The sequence below is a fragment of the Calonectris borealis genome, chromosome W (genome assembly GCF_964195595.1).
Source record: "Calonectris borealis chromosome W, bCalBor7.hap1.2, whole genome shotgun sequence".
Classification (NCBI taxonomy): Eukaryota; Metazoa; Chordata; class Aves; order Procellariiformes; family Procellariidae; genus Calonectris; species Calonectris borealis.
The window spans coordinates 10,409,244-10,428,778 of record NC_134351.1 but is presented as its reverse complement, the minus strand read 5'-3'; the positions used below and the strand labels follow the sequence as shown (position 1 = coordinate 10,428,778).

The 19,535-nt window shown below is 39.1% G+C and overlaps 1 protein-coding gene across 25 annotated transcripts in view; it reads left to right on the top strand.

The window, feature by feature from the left end:
- Positions 1 to 19,535, top strand: part of LOC142074711 (ubiquitin-associated protein 2-like) — a 181,320-nt gene that overhangs the window by 39,981 nt on the left and 121,804 nt on the right. For 11 of the 25 annotated variants that reach the window (XM_075135526.1, XM_075135525.1, XM_075135530.1 and 8 more), the window contains 5 exons: positions 4,872 to 4,926; positions 6,136 to 6,239; positions 12,655 to 12,707; positions 17,414 to 17,481; positions 19,317 to 19,506. In XM_075135526.1, coding sequence (XP_074991627.1) covers positions 4,872 to 4,926; positions 6,136 to 6,239; positions 12,655 to 12,707; positions 17,414 to 17,481; positions 19,317 to 19,506 — 470 coding nt within the window. Of the gene's footprint in view, positions 1 to 4,871; positions 4,927 to 6,135; positions 6,240 to 11,399; positions 11,460 to 12,654; positions 12,708 to 17,413; positions 17,482 to 19,316; positions 19,507 to 19,535 lie in introns of all 25 variants that reach the window. The other 14 variants (XR_012670676.1, XR_012670675.1, XM_075135513.1 and 11 more) reach the window with 2 other exon arrangements.

Sequence of the window (19,535 nt, the reverse complement as noted above, 5' to 3'; positions counted from 1 at the left end):
GTCTGTTTAGTTTTGCTGTAGTTGGTTCTGCATTTGTTAAGAAGCTGTGTGTCATGTAAATTTTTTTTTTGATTAACTAGAACTTAGCTTTAACAGAAGTTAATTATTTTCTTTTAAACATAAATTTAGAGTTGGAAGTTTTCTGCACGTGTTTTTAAAAATGATTACTAGAGTACATGCGGTGTATAAAACTAATCCAATGCTTCTAGTTTTATGATGACTGATAAGACAAAAGTGATCTGAATTATTAAATATAATTTGTTTGTTTTGGTAGCATGGAATACCTAGAATGCAAACTTTCTATACTTAGCCTCCTTATCTCTTCATAAGGCTTAAGCCTCTATCACCTTGGTGTCTGTGGGAGGATGGCTGGCTCTGCATTTCCAGAGCAGAGACCAGGGCTGTTCAGTTACTGTGTAGTCGGAGATAAGCACAAATCTAGGGTGTTGCCTGCTCTTCCAGTCTGCATTTCCTTTTCCTTTCAGCTGTTCTTAGACCTCTCTCTTAACCTTAAAGTGTCTTCATCTAGTTTAAACCTGTCAGTGTGAAAATCTGAGTTTTGAAATAAGACACCAGTGTTGCAGTGGAAGGATTTAGGTCTGCAAGCTCAGCTAACTCGATTTTCTACAGAATAGGCTATTAAGTTAATGGGATCCAAGCTGAGTGACTACACACTTTTCTCATGCTCCCACATAGTGTGCGTTTGTTTTGGGGGAAGAAACTTTGTGAATGAGATGAATGATTCTTTCCATGCATGGACAGTACCAGAGTGAAGACTTGATTGTGTGATTATGAGTGTTTTGAATTCCCAGTGGGTTTTAGTGGAAACAGAAAATCTCGCCATCTATCTGGGTATAAGTGTTAACTTACCTAGAATTCATTCCAGGAAAGAAAAATGTAAATTGAATAAGTGAACCTAGTCAACTGAGGGAGATGTGCTGGAGAGCAGGAAAAAAAGACCCAACAATACACAGTTGAACAGTTACAATGTTAAAGGAAACATGTTTTAAATAGTTCGTTCCTTTAAATGATGTTGGATAGGGGTAGTAGCAGGAATGTTGATCAGAATCAACTTTAAACGTAGTTCCCCAGTCCTGGTTTCCTGGAACAGAAATGAGTAAGCAATGCTGCCTTGATACTTTAGGCTGTTGTTTGTAGATCCAAGTGTAAAGGAATGTGAAGAAATGTTATGAGGGTTTATATGAGGCAGGCAGTAATTTTGTGCTTTGCCTGATGTCCGTCATTTGCTTTTGTGCTCCAGATGCTGATTGTAAGAAAATCTATTCCTTTAGACTCACTGGAAGATTTAATGAGCTACTGCCAAGTCACTTGTCCTCTTTTTGTGGGTAGATAAACATGTTGATGGAAGAATTGCTGATTGTGAATTGCGAAAGGAAAAAAAATTTTTTTTAAACATTGACTGTTGCGATTTAAACCATATATACACATCTTTTTAGAGTAGTGTTAAAGCTATACTTTTTACGTTACAAGCATAAACTGGCATTACTGCTGGGAGGAATTGGTCCTGTCTGTCTCCTGGTGCATTTAAGCTGTATCAGAGGATTGATCTAAGTTTAAAACTAATCAAGCCAAAAAAGAAAAAAGGGGGCAGGCAGCATGGTAGTTGGGGACAACAGGTTTTTTTGGTGGCTTATGCTGGTGTAAAGGTGACTAGTTTTCTCGCATTTAACAAGCAAGGAACTGGTTTGGAGAGCTGATGCAAAAGTGGACTAATAGTTTTGTTTTCTGATAGTGGTTTTGTGCTCACTCACTGGTACATGCAAAACTGTCAGAGCAGGAAAGAGAGCAGAGCTTTTGATCACTGGTGAGGAAGACCTCGGTTGTAGTAGTTCTGATTTAAATGGGTTTAAATTACTGTGGGATTGCATGCTTAGAATTTGGGCCCCTACCCTGAATTGCAGTGTGAAGCTCCATTTGCTCACTGACCTTTTAGTCACTGTTAAAAAGCATCAAAGTTTGCAAGTACCTGATGGGCATTCATAGTTGCTTCATGAGTAACTTCTCTGTGTTAGAAGACTGTGCCTTCTCATTGTTTTAAGGCCATGTTTTAATTTTGACAGCTGAGAGAAGTAACTTTTGTAGCATGAGAATTTAAGAATATATTAGTGATCTGGTTGTGTCAAGGAGAATATCAGCCCTTCCCACTGGCATCTTGCATTAATGACCATAATGTATGAGATTCCGTGTCTGAGTTAGGGTGGTCTTTCAGTGGTGAGTACTCACTGTCCCATATTTTGAATTAGTTTTTCGTAAGTGTCTTTTCTAGCTTTGAATTTAGTGCTTTCTCTAACCCACTGGTTTGGTACTTCCTTTTGTCTTCATTAAAATGCTTTTTGTTGCATTTGTTGATTAAACTTAATTTCAGTTTTGACAGAAAGCATAGACACAGCTTTATGAAGTTAAGGGAAGCCACTGGAAATCCAAGTTCAGGATTAACTTTCAAAGTGATCTGGTATTAAAAAAAATCCTTGCTGGCTAGAAGTCTAAGACTGTGCGTGGAACTTCAGGAGCAACGTGATTTCTTTCTAGCCATTTCTAAAATTGTTAGAGGTTCTTATTGCTGATTTCTAACCAATAGTTTATTGTGCCCGTGCTGGTACGGCATCTTACATATGCCTCGCATGCTAAAACTTCATCCTCTGGTTAATATGCTAAGGTTATTCTTTCAGGCTTTTGCACTTGGGAGGCTGGGGAGACTTGCCTCCTCTCCTAGAATCTATTTCTACTTTCATGCTAGCTATTCTAGCTAATCTCTCTGTACCTAATGTCGTCCTCATTCAAAAATATTTTTGCTTGACTGTTTCTGTGATTCGCAGTTCCCGATTGGTCTTGTAGCTGAGCTTGTCAAAAACTGTTGATCTCTCTTCTGTGCATCATTAGTAAATGGTGTTAAATGCTGTATTGATAGCTGTAGGAAGTAAATTTATTACATAGATGGCCCCTACAGTGTCCCCAAGTAAACTTGTTCAGCTGGTTCTACTCTTAAAAAAAGTTATTTACTGGGCAGAAAGATAATCCAGAGTGCACTGACTACTGCCCATCTGAGAGCTGTGACCTTGTTATGCCATGGATCAGCTTCCCAGATTGGGGATTTTAGGTGGGCAAAGGAGAGAAGAGCAGTAGAATAGGTAGGCTGAGCAAGGAGGTTCAGAGCCCGCGTTACAATCAGTTGGGTACAGCGGGGTCTGGAGCACTGTTGTTTATGGCAGAGCAAAGAGCATAGCTTCACACGTGGGCTTGGTGAAGAGGGATGGCGATTGCCAGGTTGCAGCTGTTGTTACCTCTTTCCTAACCTCTGGCTGTCTTCTCTCCAACCGATTGTGAAAAAAGAGCAAAGAGGGGAAAATGTAGAGTTAGCAGGCTTGGCCTAGTGTCAGACTTCAGTTTTTCTGTGTTCTTGTCCCACCAAAATGTGTGTTGCTGGATGGGAATGGTTCCTCTGTAGCTAGCAGTTGTCATCTTGTATAGGATATAGGTAAGCTCGTTCATCAAAATGCGAGTAAAGCTATTCTGCTATTTTGATGCTTCTAGGAAGTCCTTGAAAATGTAGGTAGTAGACATTTTAGAGATCTAAAAATGTCTTTTAATACTTCAACAGTGAACTAGGGCAAGGGGAAGAATGAATGGTGAGGGGAGGGAAAGTCATTAAAATAGGAACTTCCTAAACTGGTTTTACCACGTCCTGGAGCTACTGCTCTTACTCAGTTTAGGTGGTCCCCTGAAAATAAGGGGTAATTTTGATCCAAATTCGAACAGCCTATCATGGGTAATTCTGATGTTTGGACAACCAGTGTATGGGTGATTTAGGATTATAACTTTTGTGCTCTAGTAAACTTGTAGTTGCTTGGTGACTTATAATTACCACATAATTTTGTAGTTAAAATAAACATCAGTCTGTAGCTCTTGACTTCCTCCTGTTCTTGTAACACAAAATAACATTCATAGTCTTCCTCAAAAAAACCAACAAACTGGAAAAGCCTCAGATATTGAGGTCCTAAAAAAGGAAAAAAAAGAAATCTACGTAGAAATATGCCACATGTAAGAAACAGTTTCTAACAGTTTACATAGACATGTGCTTTATGGATGGTTAAGTAATATAAAAATTTTCATGCCTTGTTGGCAGTATGCAACATGCAAAACCAAAGTCGTTCACTGTATCAAGAAGCTTGTAAACTGAGGCTGGTAGCCGAAATCGGAGGTCACAAATATTTGTTGTTATTAAAATAGAAATGAATATTCTTCTGTGTGATAACAAGGAAGTCGAGTAATTTGAATTGGGTGATTTTCAAGTCAGTAACTACGATTAAGGGGGAAGCAGAAGGAATGTGTGGTTGCAGGTTGGCGAAAGCACAGGAGGGTAGGGATGGACAGGTGGGCTGGGTCAGAGAAGAAAACAAATGGAGTATTTAAACTTTCTCCTCACAAACAAGGAGTGATGGAATTTCTTGAGAAATCAGAGTACGCAGGCAGACTGGGATTCTAGAGCATCTTAGGCAAGAGTGAGAAAGTAGAGACAAAATTTTGAACGATGTCTAATGATTTGGCATGGCAGTCTCATCTGGAATGGGTCTTTAGGTAAGTCCTTTTCGTCGCATTTGGAGCTACTTCACTAGATACAGAAAAGATAGCAAAGGATGGCAATTCCTACTGCAACACATAGTCTTAGATGAACTGTGGCTTACTTGCGTATGTTAGAGAAACAAATTCTTCTGTGAGGAAATTTGGGAAGTAAATGATATTTGACTTTATCTACAGTAGTTTTCTTCTTCAACCATAGCATTTTCTAATGTGACAGACTAGCGATTGGCGGCTCCTCTGCTGTTGCTGTTAAATGGTGTTTTCTCTCCTAGGGTTTGGACGTGGCAGAGGGAGAGGAGCGGGGAGGTTTTCAGCCCAAGGCATGGGGTAAGAAACATGCAGAGCACAGATTTTGGCAAGGATCACTCAGTGGCAATATTAATTGACAATATTGTCACTGTATATATTACTATTGCTGTATATTTGATAAACCAAAATGGATGCAAAAATTCACAAATCTGTTAGATGATTAATGGATTATTTTTGTCTTAAACCAGTATTTCTAACTAGACACACCTATACAAACCTAATGTATGTTCACTCAGTCTTAATATCTCAAACTTGGAGAGCCCATTTGTACCTATCAGTAGCAGCCACATGGTGCCTTGGAGGCTGAAAGTTCTGTGTGGTGCCTATAGTCCTAGATCAATTTAAAAATAGATTTGTTTCAGTATAATGTAGAATGTGCAAGTTTTATATAAAACCAGAAAGTCTAGTAATTATAAACTTTCTCCTGTTTTTGAGGTTTCATGCTTTAGCTGCTTGGACATACATGGACCCTAAAACAGAATCAAAAGAAGCTACTCAGCAGCTCTAAAGTTTGTTCTCAGCTTTGTTGGAGTAACTTGTTTCATAGAAGTGTAGCCTCCACTGCTTTCACTCAGTGTTTGCCTTTAATGACATTTCATGTAATATCAGTGATGTCATGATGAACGGAAAGCTCATTCTACTTCTCTAATAATCCTTCTTGTTCTTACTTGTAGATGATAAACTGAAAAGAGGTTTTTCTTCAATAATCCTTTTTCACTTTTTAGCTGCATCTGTGTGTTTTGGCATTGGTGTCAAGCGTGCATTCTGAAATAATCTTACTGACGTTCCAACTCCTGTCCTGCACAGGTCAGGTGCTCTGAAAGGACATGATACTGGTTTCTCATCAGTCAGCCACATGCTGAGAAACTATCAGCTGAGAGGGGCTTATCATTGTGCATATAAACGAATGCTTTGTAAGACTGGGAGGAGTAGGTATGCTGTTAACTACTTTTTCAGGAATTGTTGTTTTGGTTCAGTTTCTCTACAGTAATTTTTTTTTCCCCAGTCTACTCACTTTTTTCTCCTCTTACTTCTTTTCTCTCTTCTCCCTTTCTTATCTGTGTCTGCTCATAGAGGAAAACTTTCTTTTGAAACCAAAACTATCAAGATAAATTATGTGGAAATCGAGATGTTAAATCTAATACAACGTCAGCTAAAAATGATGACACTTGTGTTCATTGAATGACCCATGTGTTCTCTTCCATTTCTTAACTTTTAAAACTCTAGGACATTTAACCCTGCAGACTATACGGAGTCTTCTGCCACTGATGGCTTTGGGACAAAATCAGAGATTTGGGAGACTGGTCAGAATGATGCAGATGATGGAACTGGTAAGATGCTTCAAGAAGTGGAAGGATTGGAATGAAGACCTGTAGCAAATTGCAGTTAAAATAACCATTCTGTTAGTGTTCAGTTAACTTCTGAAAATGCGAATACATCTCACATGACACAGATATTAGTTGATTTTTATAGCTGAACTGCTACTAATGGGCAGAGCACATGCTGTAGCCTGAATGACTATCTGATTAGAATGAAAGGAAAGCAGTTTGCAATTTTTTTTTGTTTTAGTACTAACAATCCCTTGAGAGACAAAGGGATTTGAAGAGTTATTGGAAGAATCTTGTATGTCAAGAACTGTTTAGATATCTTAAGTATTGCTTAAGAGCTCACCTAACGTAGTTAAGGAGTGTAAGTCCTACTAAAAGTGATTGATCCACAAGCATTGAGCAATAGGGTGTGAATATTTAAGTAGAAGAAGAAAAAGAAAAGAAAAACTGTTTACAAACATAAATCCACTCAGTGACACTGAGATGGCTTTGGAAGCCCCACCTGTACAACAGGAATGTGTAAGGATGTGAGTCTCTGGGATGGAGGAGAGTTCCAAGATCTGCCACCTTTGAAGAGAAGAATTATTAACTAAAGCACAAGTAGGCACTTGAACGGAAGCCGAAAGAGCAGTCTGCCTGTCTGAAGATAGAGGCAGCTGTGTGCTTCTGTATGAAGTTTCAAGTATGAAGTACGCACTCCCAGCTAAAGAGGCAAGAGAGAGACAGTTTGGAAAAGAACCACTTAACAGTGGTCTCGTGGTGATTCAGAAATGAGGAATGTGACCTGCTTGTCTGTGATTGGGAAAACAGGATACCTTGCTGCTTCCCATATTCCGTGACAGGAGATGACAAAAGAAACCCTGTGTCAGGATGAAGAAATTCTTATACGTTATTGTCCACATTTGGGAACCACTGAGAGTGATAGAAGATACTCTTTTTGTTTTTTTTTTTTAACCCCAGCAAAGGGTAACTTCTGGTCTCTTCATTGCTGAAGCCTGCTCAGATGGTTTTTCATCAACCCCTGTGTCAAGTGTGGAAGGAAAAGACTGATACTGGAGGCCAGGGTGTGCTCTGTTGAGCTCTCTGTAAGCCTCTTGAGATGCAGCTTTCTAAACGTCATACAAGCCATTTTCCACTTAACCAGAGAAGACAATAACAGGCTCAGAGTTTAGGAGGGCTTATTAGGCAGCTGTCTTGTCACTCTGAGTGCCTTCTAGTCCAGTGTGGGAGGGTGGCACTGAGTATATTAATGGCTGTTGAAAGGGAGCTCTTTTGCCAAACAGGGCATCTTTCCAAGGAACTACTTTTGAAATGAATTGGTGCTATAGCGCAAACAGAAATGCACCTTTTACTTTCACTTATGTTAGTTTTTCAAGTAAGTTTATCAGATAATGAGTTAGAAGGACGCCTAATGACTTGAAAATTCCCCTAGGAATACTGATACTGTTGTTTGCTATGTGGTAGGGGAGGGCAGGGTAGGTTGTCACAAGTATTGTAAAAGCAATAAGGTTAACTAACTAAAGAAACAAGACATACAAGAAAGTCATGAGGAGACTGGACCAGAGGTAGAAAATTCACTGGTTAGTTATTAACAAACAAATGCAATCTAAGGCTGTGGCATATGAACGACTTTGACTTCCACTTGACTTCCACTTCCCAAGTGAGCTCGAATGTTTTGTGACCCTCTTTGCTAACTCCGGGTAGCCTTAACATGTCTCCCCTATGGCAACTTGTGTTCCTTCTTGTAGGCATCTCCTCAGTCTTCAGTAATGGAAGAATTCTGCGTAGGAATAAGAGTAGCTTGGTGTGGCTAAACAGATCCTCGTAAGAGTAGGAATGTGTCTACGTGAGGGGTTTGCTGCTGAGCAAACAGATTGGTGGGAATTCAAAGCGTACTAGTTGATGTGCGGAACTTCTTTTTGGATGCCAAGTGTGTTTTTGCTGTTAGGTTGTGCACATGTTGCCGAGAACTGCACTGAACTTCAGTAATGCAACTTAACGCGTGTATGGAAAGTTGGGGAGCATGGTATGGAGAAGGCGGCGAGAGAAGGCGTTTGGGAATTTTCCCTGGCCTTGTCAGATTAATGGGTCTTAGGGGTATGAATGAGTGAGTGTCAGTGTGGGGAGTTCCTGCAAAATCATTTGGTTGGTGGAAATTTAAAGTAAACTAGTTAAGTATGAATGTTCTTTTTGGATGCTAAGTATTTTTTTTGCTGCTAATCTTAATCTATTTTCAGTGCAAATGGAAAAGGCACGATAGCTGACAAAACAAAAATGTCTCTGTCTGTATGACTACAGGAGGAGTGTTTTATTTTACAGTGTTTCTTTTTTAGACAAGCCGTAGGAATGTCTGAAATAAGTCCCCAACCTGAAAAGATGAGATCTCTTTAAAAAGAGTAGGCTTTAAAATTGAATCATTTCATTTTGTCCAAGTGGGAAGCACTTTCAACCTTGTGATGGAAAGCATCTTGAGGGTTATTAGAGGAGGCTGCAGCTGGGGTAGTAGTTTTAAAGCAGAAGAGAGTGTGCCGGGAAGGAAGATGGAAGCAAGGGTAGGGGGAAGAAATGGCAGACAAGGTGTGGGGCTGGAAGCAGTTTGTACAAAGTTGAGCTGTTGATTTGGCTTGTTAATCACAAATATTAGTTTTCAATTTTTTTTTCTTAATATACAGTGCTGTTATTTAGTTACAAATCAACAATCCCAGTAATAAATTACCAATGTGGAGTTACTGAATATGTGAATGAGGGGGATGTATATGTATGGAAATCCATAAAGCCCTCAGTGGGCTAGTGAAGAAAATCAGATAAGAGTATACACAGAGGAAGGGCAGGATGGAAACCTCTCTCTTTGTTCCTCATTACCCATTCCCATTTCTTCTCTCATCTAAAAAGAAAGGAAACAAAGTTAGCTCATACTAGCTACTTGGAAAATTAATATCTTTCATCTGCAGTTACATTAAAAAGAGGATAATTGGGCAACTACCGGGAGAAACAAAATCAGTTTCGTGTATCAAAATGTTTTCTGAAGACATCATGCAAATAGAAACTCTCTGTGGAGTTCTGAGTATTTACTAAGTACTTCCTCTTTAAGCCAGTGCTGGGAAGGGATCAACATCAACATTTTCAATTAAAAAGAAATACACTATTTGTTTCCAAAATGTAGTTGTCCCCATACATGCTCTGAAAGCGCTCTAGAACCTCTTGTCCTGAATTGTTGTAGATGCCAGAAGAATCGCAGTAGCCTGAATGAAGGATGTTTCTAGGTGCACCATTGTGTAATCCTATAGAAAAGCTAGCTGGTTCTGTGGATGTAAAATTTAGTGTTGTTAGTTGAAATAAAAAGAGAGTAAAAAGTGACTCTTTAATGGTTCATAACTTTTAAGTGTGATTTTATTCCAAATAATTCGGCATTGGTTTTCCTGCATCCTAATTTTTATAGAGGCACAACTGAAAGGCAAAGAGAAGGGACAGGTGGGAGGAAACAAAATGACCAATCCTCATCCAAAAGGGAATAAACTTGAACAGCGTGATTGATATTTTCTCACAGGCATGCTGAGTGTTCAGTCTCTTACATTTTTGTAACGCACAAGTCAGTGGGAAATCCTGAACATCAAATCACAGCAGTTCTTATAAATAAATTATGTTGGAGGTGGTCACTTCTTAAAGTAGGTTATAAAAATGGTATTGTATTCTGGTAGTTTATTGATACCTCTACTTTGATAGAGTTTCATAAATCTCACAGAAGAACTTCCTTCGTTATCTTGGTTATGAGTAGCCTTAAATGACTCTGAAACTGAAGAACAACAAGAAAGAAAAAATAAATTACAGTGTAACTGTCAAGGGGGAAGAAGGGAATTGTGTGGCTTTGTAGGAAGTTACAGTGAAGTTGGGGGTTTTTAGGACTTCTGTAAAAGTTGAAAGGAACATTTTAGGGAAACCTTCAGGTTATTCTAGAATGTGAATGTAATCTGGAAGGAAACATAAGACAGAAATAAAATTATTTGGGGGCTAATATCTATGGCTGATTATTCAAAAAAAAGGAAAAAAAAAATCAAATAGTGTGACAGGAAGTGAGGAATCGGAGTAAAATAACTGAAGACTTACCAAAAACATATAGTATACTTTTTATTGGCCTTATAACTTTCTAAAACTAAACTTGTTACAAAAGGAAACAGGAGGGTCACAGATAGCCATCTAGCTTGAAGTTGCTATGACGAGGATCCTTGAAAACACAAAGCATAATTTCAGTGGAAAACAGAGAACTCTTAAATTGTGGTGCTTTGCAAGACATGGGGATAAAGGTTGGGAAGAGGATATATGGAGTTGCAATAATGCCAAGGTGGATTTTGGACTAAAAGGAAGTTGATACACTTGTGGCAAGATCAGACTTAGAATCCCGTCAATAGGAGGAAGGCGTTAGCAAACTGGATTTAATGCAGAGAAGAGCAGTGAAGTAACTGAGGCTGGAAGGATTGAGTTGGGAAGGTAGAGTGTTAATAAGCAACAGTAATAAACTTAGCAGCTTGGGTAAACTAGTAAAAGGGTGAAGGGTTGTGTTCAGTATAAAAAGAGTAAATGCACAGAACCATGTTCATAAGTAGAAGCAACGGATAAATGTTTAAACTGAATGTCGGGAAAATGTCCCAAGTATTATTCCAAACAGGCTCAGTCTCCCAAAGGTGGTGGGGGATGCTCAAGAGTTGGGCTTGATTTGTCTCAGCTCTTTTTGTGTTTGTTTTAGCAGCCTCTCGAGCTCTGTTGTTAGAGTTCTGGCACTAGCATGAGGTTTGTCTTCTACAGAGGCAAGCCTTGCTCTGACTGATGGGAGATAAATATAAGCAGGGCAAATACTAGGATGTATTTCTTTTAAGAAGAAATATCAAAGGAAGGGACTCTGTGCTGGTCAGGAGAAGGGAAAGAAAATCAACTGTTTCTCTAAAAACTGCTGCTCATTGGATTTTTCCTCCTTTCCAAAATTTCCGTGGAAATGTGTGGATTAGTCTAGAAATTTGAGGCATTGTAGTAATTTTGCTGTGCTCGGATATGATTATTAGTTATTTTTCAAGTGCCTCAATATTTTGCATTATGTAGAAACCTCCTGGTTAGGGCCTGTTTGGTAACGTGAGCATGAGATGTTTCAGGCAACTCTATATTGCTCCACAGAGCCAACACAGAGCGGATATTACCTTGCTCAGGACCTGCCAAATAATTTTGGATTCCAAGGTATAAACGCCCTCTCTTCTCCCCACCGTGTGTGTATCTTCATGGTAGGCCTGTTTGCCTCACTGGGTTAGTGCCATTCGACCCTCCTCTGCCCAAGACGCTGCTTTGTAAAGGTGTACAAAAGAATGCACTAATGTAGTGATGGCATTAGTACGAACTAGATTTGATGCTGTCTTCAGGGGGCTTGTTTTCTGGATAAGTGTGTCTCAGAGGGTTCCTGGTTAAGTAAAAGGAGATGATTAAAGCAGTAGTTCTTTTGCTTTTGTACTTGATCAAAGGTGATGGTAGCAGGAACTTTTACTGCTGGTGTTTTCTTCGCTCATGGTTATGTAGTTTAAATGAAGGCTCTGGTTGTTGCTGGGATAACCTTCCCTATGCTTACGCTGGTGGGCAAGGCCTTCAGTCCATTTGTTGCTCTTGCATGTCTGTGCCTGCTGTTTTCTATGGAAGATATCAGGTTTTTGCATCTGTGGGATCGTTTCCTGTAGTTTTCCCATTGTCTCATGCTGTGGACTGTGCGCTGTGCTCCAGTGTTCACCACACAAACTCTGCCACAAGTTATGGGAAGAAGTGTTTTGCAGCTACAGTGGAAGCTTATTGACTCTTCTGCTGCCATTATATGAATTATATATGTTTTAAAATAAAATTGCTCTCTCAGGGGAAGGGATTGGAGTTGTTCTGCCCTGAGGAGAGTGTTAACAGATTGGAAAGGAGCCTCCAGTCGCATAGCTTGGGTCTGGAATTTGAATATATTGAAAATAGGATTATGAATGTCAGAGCAGGTGTTGTGGTTGTGTTTTGTTCAGGGTCTGTATGAATTTGTGCATGAACCTGGGAGATCCCGTGGGAGGGTTGAGTAACCTCTCACTGTCGTTGGGGACATAGGAGGAAGTTCTTCCAATGTTTGCGATTAATCACTGGTTGCAGACATGCATTCGTGCAAATTGTGTCTGTATGTCTGGTACCATAGTGGCTAAGAAATTCTTGAAATCAGAAATTAAAGAGGAGGGGAACCCTCCCAAAACTTTAAATCTGCAGACCAATTTTCTAGAGCTTCCCATGTTTCCAACCACCATCTCCTTGCTTTATGTTCTACTAACAATGAAAACAGGATTGCTTAGAAAGAGAAGGGTTGAAATATGACATTGTGCTTTTAGCTTGTAACTGTTTTCTTTCCTTCCCCAAATTACAATAGGAGCATGGAAAAACTCAATAGAAGAATGGACAGCAGAAGACTGGAATGAAGATGTAAGTGTACCTTGTTGGATAAATCGATTGATTATTTACCCTTTTCAGAGTTTCTGGGTTGTCTTCAAAAACTAAATGTTCGAAGTAATACTTTGCTGTATGCACGCAATGATATTTCTTAGTGTGTTTCTTGCTGTAATTCCTGTTTAAAATATATATATTTAGATAAGCTTATTTTTAAAATAAAATTGAATCAAGAAATATTAATTTATTTTGCTGGGTTGACAATGCATAGATAGTAAAATTTTAAGTTTTATCCCAAATTAAGTTTCTGAATTATAGTTCTCCACTGCTCAATGCTGATGGGTGTTAACTGCATACTTCCCCCTACTATTGTGTAGGGATTTAAAGCCATATTATCACAAGACTTTTATGTAATTAAGTGCTGAAGCTTACTATCAACTTTAGACTCCTCATTTGATGCTTTTTGTTTGAAATCTGCATAATTGTTCCACTTAGTCCACTTCATGTTCGTAATATTAAAAGAAGGAGCTGAAGTTAGCACTTAATTCTTTCATTCCTGTTGTTTCATCATGATGTGTCGTCTAAAGTACTACAACAATTTTGGTTCTCGTTCTTTATCAGGCAAGAGGAGTCTTCATGTCTGCAAAATAGTTGGCATTTGTGATCATCGTGTGAAAATCGCGTTTGTGATTTTAAGTTTCCAGTTATTGTATTAAAGCTTAAGCAGTTCAGAAAACAAACAAGGTAACAAGAAATATAGAAAGGAAAACTTAGCTTTTAAGAAGTTTTTCATCTTTTATAGGAATATCCATTAATTCAAGTTTATTTTCAGAAGAGTAAGAGATTGTCTCGGAACTCATCCCTTTTGCCTCCTCCTGTAGGGTGGCATGTCAGTGTTATCCCTAGAAATGGTGAATGTTTCATGTAACAGATACGAAAACTCTGTCCTTACCTGATGAGAGGGCTGTGTCTTCTGCGAAAATTAAAAGAAACTCTAAAATTCCTAGGTTTTCTGTATCAGTTACTGTCATCAAAAGTTGGCATCTTTTTTAAACCTGCCCTCTATTTCTGCAGTATATGCTAGAGGTGGACTAAGGGCTAAGGATAGTGAAAATTTCTGTCCTTGTTTCTCACCTGTTTGATGCTGGTACAATACAGCATTTGTAGTACAGGAGGGGTGTTGAGCATTGCTGACCAGGGATAGAATTTTTTAAAATTAATTATTAAACCTGAGTAATTTGCACATGAATCTTAAAAGAGCAGCAGATGGAATCTCTAGCCTGATGTTAGTTTTTATTAATTTTAGAGTCCCTGGAAAAATCCCTGTAACTTAGGAAAAAGTTGTTCATGTATTGATGTTCAGGAGTGAATGAAATGGCGAGCTACAGACACGTTAGCCCACAACATGCCTGGGGGAAAAAATAAAGGAAAAATTGATTCATGTGATTTAAAAAAAATAGAAGCCTAAGAATACAGCTTATGCTATTCAGTGTAGTTTTATGGAAAATAGGTCCACTTCAAATAAACCTGATCTTGGTCTTTAAGTAAATTACGAGTTAACTGTGAAGATAGACTATGTCCTTGTAGGAGATTTGATTTCCATCTTCTGTTCTGAAAATAATTACATGCTATCACAAAACACATTAAGTGGATTAAAATCTGCATTGCAAATTTTGGCAAACAAATCTTTTGCAGGGGGACCCTTATTGAACGTGGGCATTTCTAGGAGGACTGTAAAGGAATCCAGTCCCAGGCCGGATGAGTGAAATTATTGTTGTTTGACCTGAGAAGGATTAGATTTTTGTGATTTAATAGTCCTGTCTGGTATTTATCTTTAGTAGTGAATATTGAGCAAGTATAATAGGTTGTCAGCATGCTCTTAAATAGAGTGGAAACTAGTTGCAGTGAAAATAGGAGGTTGTATTTTGCTAAAGGGATGTTCAGGGCATGGACCATGAAGGACCAGACAAATGTTGAGGTACTGTAGATGGCTCTGGCTTTTCCTGTTAAAATTGCAATCATATTCTCCTGGCTAAAGAAAATAGAGTTTAACTACAGAAACTATCAGAAGGGGAGAAATAGAATACATACAAATTGCTGGGAAGTGGATGAAGGCAAACGTTTTCTGTACAATATTGGTAGTCTTGGTTTTTATTTGAAACAACAGCAACACTTTAAAAAAAAAAAAAAAAGAAAAAAGTGTATTTTAGTGGGAGTGTTTCCTTTACCAGGAAGCAGCATGAGAACTTGTTTTATTTTCTTTAACTTCAGTACATCATATCAAAACAGTAATAAGGTTTTGTTATTTCTGATTTGTTGATGTTGAGTTTTTATGAGGATGCTGGAGAATTTTCCTGTTCTCACCTATGAACTGGCCATAGGAGCTGGTAGCTAGTTGTTAAATGCATTGTCTGTTTGGTGATTGGAGAATGATTTTTATCATAGGAACAGGAGCTGAAAAGCACAGGCATTTCACTGCAGATGGAGGAAATACCCTTGTGAGGCCGACGTTTGCAAATGGTTCATGACCGTTCATTCAGTTCTGGGAAAATGCCAGAGCCTCAGTGAAAGATTTACGAGTGTAGTGTATGGTGAGCGTAAATAACTTTGTTAGGAGCTGATGATAGTACTTCCAAGAAATACTGAATACATCTGCGTAATAAAACTTTTCAGCTGCTGCTGCACAAAGTATGTGTTTTGACAAATGCCATAATCCCAGCAGACTTCTGAATTAGGTGCTCGATTGGAGCTTGTGGCGGTAAGTTTGCCACAGGGTGTAGTGTAAACTCAATGTAGCCAAGCTGGTAGCTGGAGACTTTTGTTTTGCATGGTGGTTCACCTGAAGAGAACATTTCCTCTCTCATACGTCAAGCATGCTTTTGCGTTGTCACAAACATCCTCAGGCTCCTTGATTTGCTTAGTTTTCAGGATTCATCAGTGTTTTGGCCGCAGTTAGTCTTATCCTGGGTTATGTGAGCGTAAGAAACTGTTGACATTACAGAGAATTTAATATTTAACCAAGGGATTGCAGACCATAGGCTGCTGCTCATGCCATTAGCTGACCTTCTTGTGCCGTATAATTTGCCACTACAAAAAGTACAGTACGTGTTGTTCTAAAATAACACGTACAGTGGGGAAAGGGCTGAACGATAGCAAAACAGCCTTTTTAATTGGAAATATACTTGAGCTGAATCTTCTTTCTTCGTTTTGCTCAGTACATAGAGCTGCGGGCCAGCAGCGTTATGCACAGGACAGAGTTGTGTTCCAGAAAGATGGGATTGAAGTACGTTGTATTGGCAGCAAGGGAAGGGAAGGAAATGGAGGGAGGAGCCGTGGTGGTACTCATTTTTTCATGACACAGTGTGTTGCACATAAGTGGGTGCTAGGAGAGTTCATGAAACGTTTGAACTTTGCCTCTGAGTGGTAAGTGATTGCTCCCAGTCAGCCCTTCTGTGTCTTGCTTAAATCAACAGTGTTTCATAGGAGAATCCCAATCAGATGACTGTGTTCAGGGATATACGTGCTTTCAGTAGAGCTGCATGTGGGATGGCAGATGGAATTGGCTCATGTCCATGATGTCCTTTAAACTGGGCTGCTAGCAATGTATGCAATTAAAAATGCATAATTTCCGGGAAGAGCTGTATTCAAATGTCACATTCTAAAGGGATTCTTTGTGTTTGAATAGGTCAGTTATTCTTTAGTCTAAATACAAAGCTACACCAAAGTAGTTAAGGGTGATTTTGTGCAAATTTAATTTAAAATATAACCATTATACGTGCATATCTTTATCTTGTTAAACCTAACCTGTACTGGCTTAAGACCTATTCTGGTTTGCAAGTATTCGTGTCAATAGAAATGAATTAGCTCTAGGAAGTTGTAGCTGTTTAACTACTATTTTGTTAAAAAAGAAAAGCTATGTTAAAAAAGAAAAAACCAAACAGCAAACAAACAACCCCCCTACAAACCCAAATCACCCCCTTTCCCCCTAAAACCCCTCCCCAGCTGCCTGTGCAAGTATCTTATCTTAATTGTAACAGCATGGTGAAAGCAGTACAGTTTTCTGCTGTGGATGGTCTGACTGGTTATACTAGTATAAGCAATTACATGGTTGTCCCTTTATTATTGTTTTAAAACTCACGCTCGCAGAGCAATCAGTTTAAGATGTTACTGCCGCCCCTATCAGAAATGCCAAGAAGGAACCACGAATGCTAGTTCACTGTACGTACCTGAGTGCAAACCTGCCTCCTCTGGTGATACGAGCTGAAGTGTAAAACACAGGGATAGATTAAATGAGTGGGAATGGTGCGAAGTGTTAGATTTCTGCAACAAGATCTGTCAGAGCTGCTCTATGGAGTCCTAAATTATGTCTGCACAAGGTATCTTTACACTGATGATATACCAGCTGTCACGTTAATTACTTTCTACTGGTATATTTTTCAGTGAAACTATTGCTCAAACTGATGTAGTTACATTGGTATACCATTGTGTGTGTTTAGTAGATCAAATTTCCTAACACTTTAATTAAATTGGTATTTGATTCTGTGGAGAAGACTGCTGAAGTTTGACTACGTGTTTTTGTCTTTTTAAGCAGTGCTGCAGCATAACTAGTTGTAATGGTAGTTTGACTTTACTTTTATCTCGGAAGTGCACGACCAAGATGGAATTTCTGCAGATGTTGCAGCAGTGAAGTGTGAGCATGTGTATGATTAAAATACCTTTTCCCCTGCCCCTCTCTTTTGCAGCTTTCTGAAACAAAAGTCTTCACTGCTTCCTCTGTTCCAGCTGAGAATCATGTGACTCCTGGGCAAAGGTAAGCTCTTCTTCCATGTTTTCCCTATACCTTAAAAACCTTCTGCTTGGTGAAGCAATATTAGCTTGCACATATAAAATGTTGAATAAAACACAGGGCAGAGATTGGTCAAGCTAATTTCAAAATTGCAAAAGCCTTGCTTGCTAATCTTTGGTTTTGTGGGTTCCTGTGTTACTCATTATTGACTACGGACGTGGAGCCGAACTTAACCAAATCCACAGGCATAATACTGAGAAGACCCTGTCTTCTGCACAAGGACTGTTTACAGGCAGGAACAAAAGTAACTGGGAAGAAAAGTTTTCTGCTGTTGAAAAGGAAGCTTTGGCTTTGCTGTCCAGAAAATGGAAAGCCTGCCCTTGTAGGTGCAGAAAGTGTTCATAACGTAGTGCTTTGACAAATGTGTTAACAGAAGAGCTTGCGTTGGCAAGAAGGTGAATTTCCTAGTAAGCATCACAATTACTTGCCTTAACTGATGATATAGAGTTCAGATAGAGAACCAAAAATATGGCAATTGCTGCCTTCCTTTGCTTGCCTTTGTCTTCACCAAATGCCTGGCCAATGGTGTTATGGAATTAGTTGCCTGCATTAGCCTCAGGTCCCAGGAGAGCGGGCTAAAGTTGTGTGATGAAGGCTTCGGTAGTTGGATAGCATGAGATCTGAAAACTAGATGGCCTAATGGTCCCAAACATCCTGATACAGCTGTACTGCTGTACTCCAGACTCCAGCAAGATTTTCCTTATAACATGGATGTGATGTGGAGGAGGCATGGTGTCAGCTGGTCTACAGTTTATATTCCTTTCCTTCTTAAAGGTGATATGCTCGCATGTTCGTTGTTCTAATGCAAATATTCTTCCAGTGGATGTCCCTCAAATTATGTCAGAAAATATTTTAGTTCATCAACTCGAATTCTGGTGTTTTGGTTTGGGTTTCTTTTTTTTTTTTCTTCTTTTGCCCCCTCACTTGCCATAAGAAAGGTTTGGGCATTAAGAAATCTATGCTAATGAAAGTACTGGAAGCAGCTTTTCAGCCGAAGCCTGCAGTATATTCAGGATAAACTTAAGTCAGAGTTTTTGGAGTAGTTTTCTTTTGTTGTCTGAATGCTTTGCTTTTCCTTGGGTAAACCTGTTCTAAACATGTGGTAGGGGTTAGTAAGCCGTGCTAAACATGTGGCAGGGGTTAGTAAGCCATGCTAAATATAAGAAAATTCATGTTTCTCATCCTGCTCAGGTATGTGTGGTAGAGTAATTTTGGATACGTGCCTACTATCTGAGAAACTTAGCTTTTATTTCTGCTGCTCTTGTGACTTCCATGTCATCACATATTCACTCAATTGCTGCATGTGTGACTTTATTCTTTACTGTCCTCATATCCACCCTATACAGAGGTAGGATTTTGATCCCTTGGTCTTTTTAAAGGGATAGCGTGATATACAGAGAATGTGGATTATCAGTATATATAATGGGCTTGCAGGCAGAATCCAGTTAAACATAATGTATCTTTTATGACTTGTCTCCGGTTACTTGGCTATATTAATCATATAGGTTATTTAGGTGATACATGATGTTATAAATCTGGTAATGTTTGAAAAAAGTGCAAAGATAATTTGTATTCTAACTGTAGTGGAAGGTTTCAGCTAGCAGAATATTACCTTCTGGCAAAAACCTCTATTCTACCTCTTTTTGTATGGCAGACAGACAGGCAATATTTTAAAAGACTGTTGATCGGTAGTAATTCTGTTGCTGGTACGGCAGCTTTAGTATTGTTAGTGCTTTCTTCAGTTTCAGTGCAGCCTAATCATCATGTTTATTCCAGCTAAACTTTGATTTTCCTTACAGCATTGATTTGGTAACACTGCTTCAAAAGCCTGTGACATCTACCCAAGAGACAGAAGGCAACTCATTTGAGGCTCCCCAGCAGCAGACCTTTGGCCAAGCCCTAGTCTTCACAAATTCTCAGCACAGCACCCAGATGGCACCAGGAACTGGCAGCTCCAGTGCTGTAAACTCTTATTCTCCTCAAAGTCTGGTAAAATTACCTTATGCTTTCTAAATATT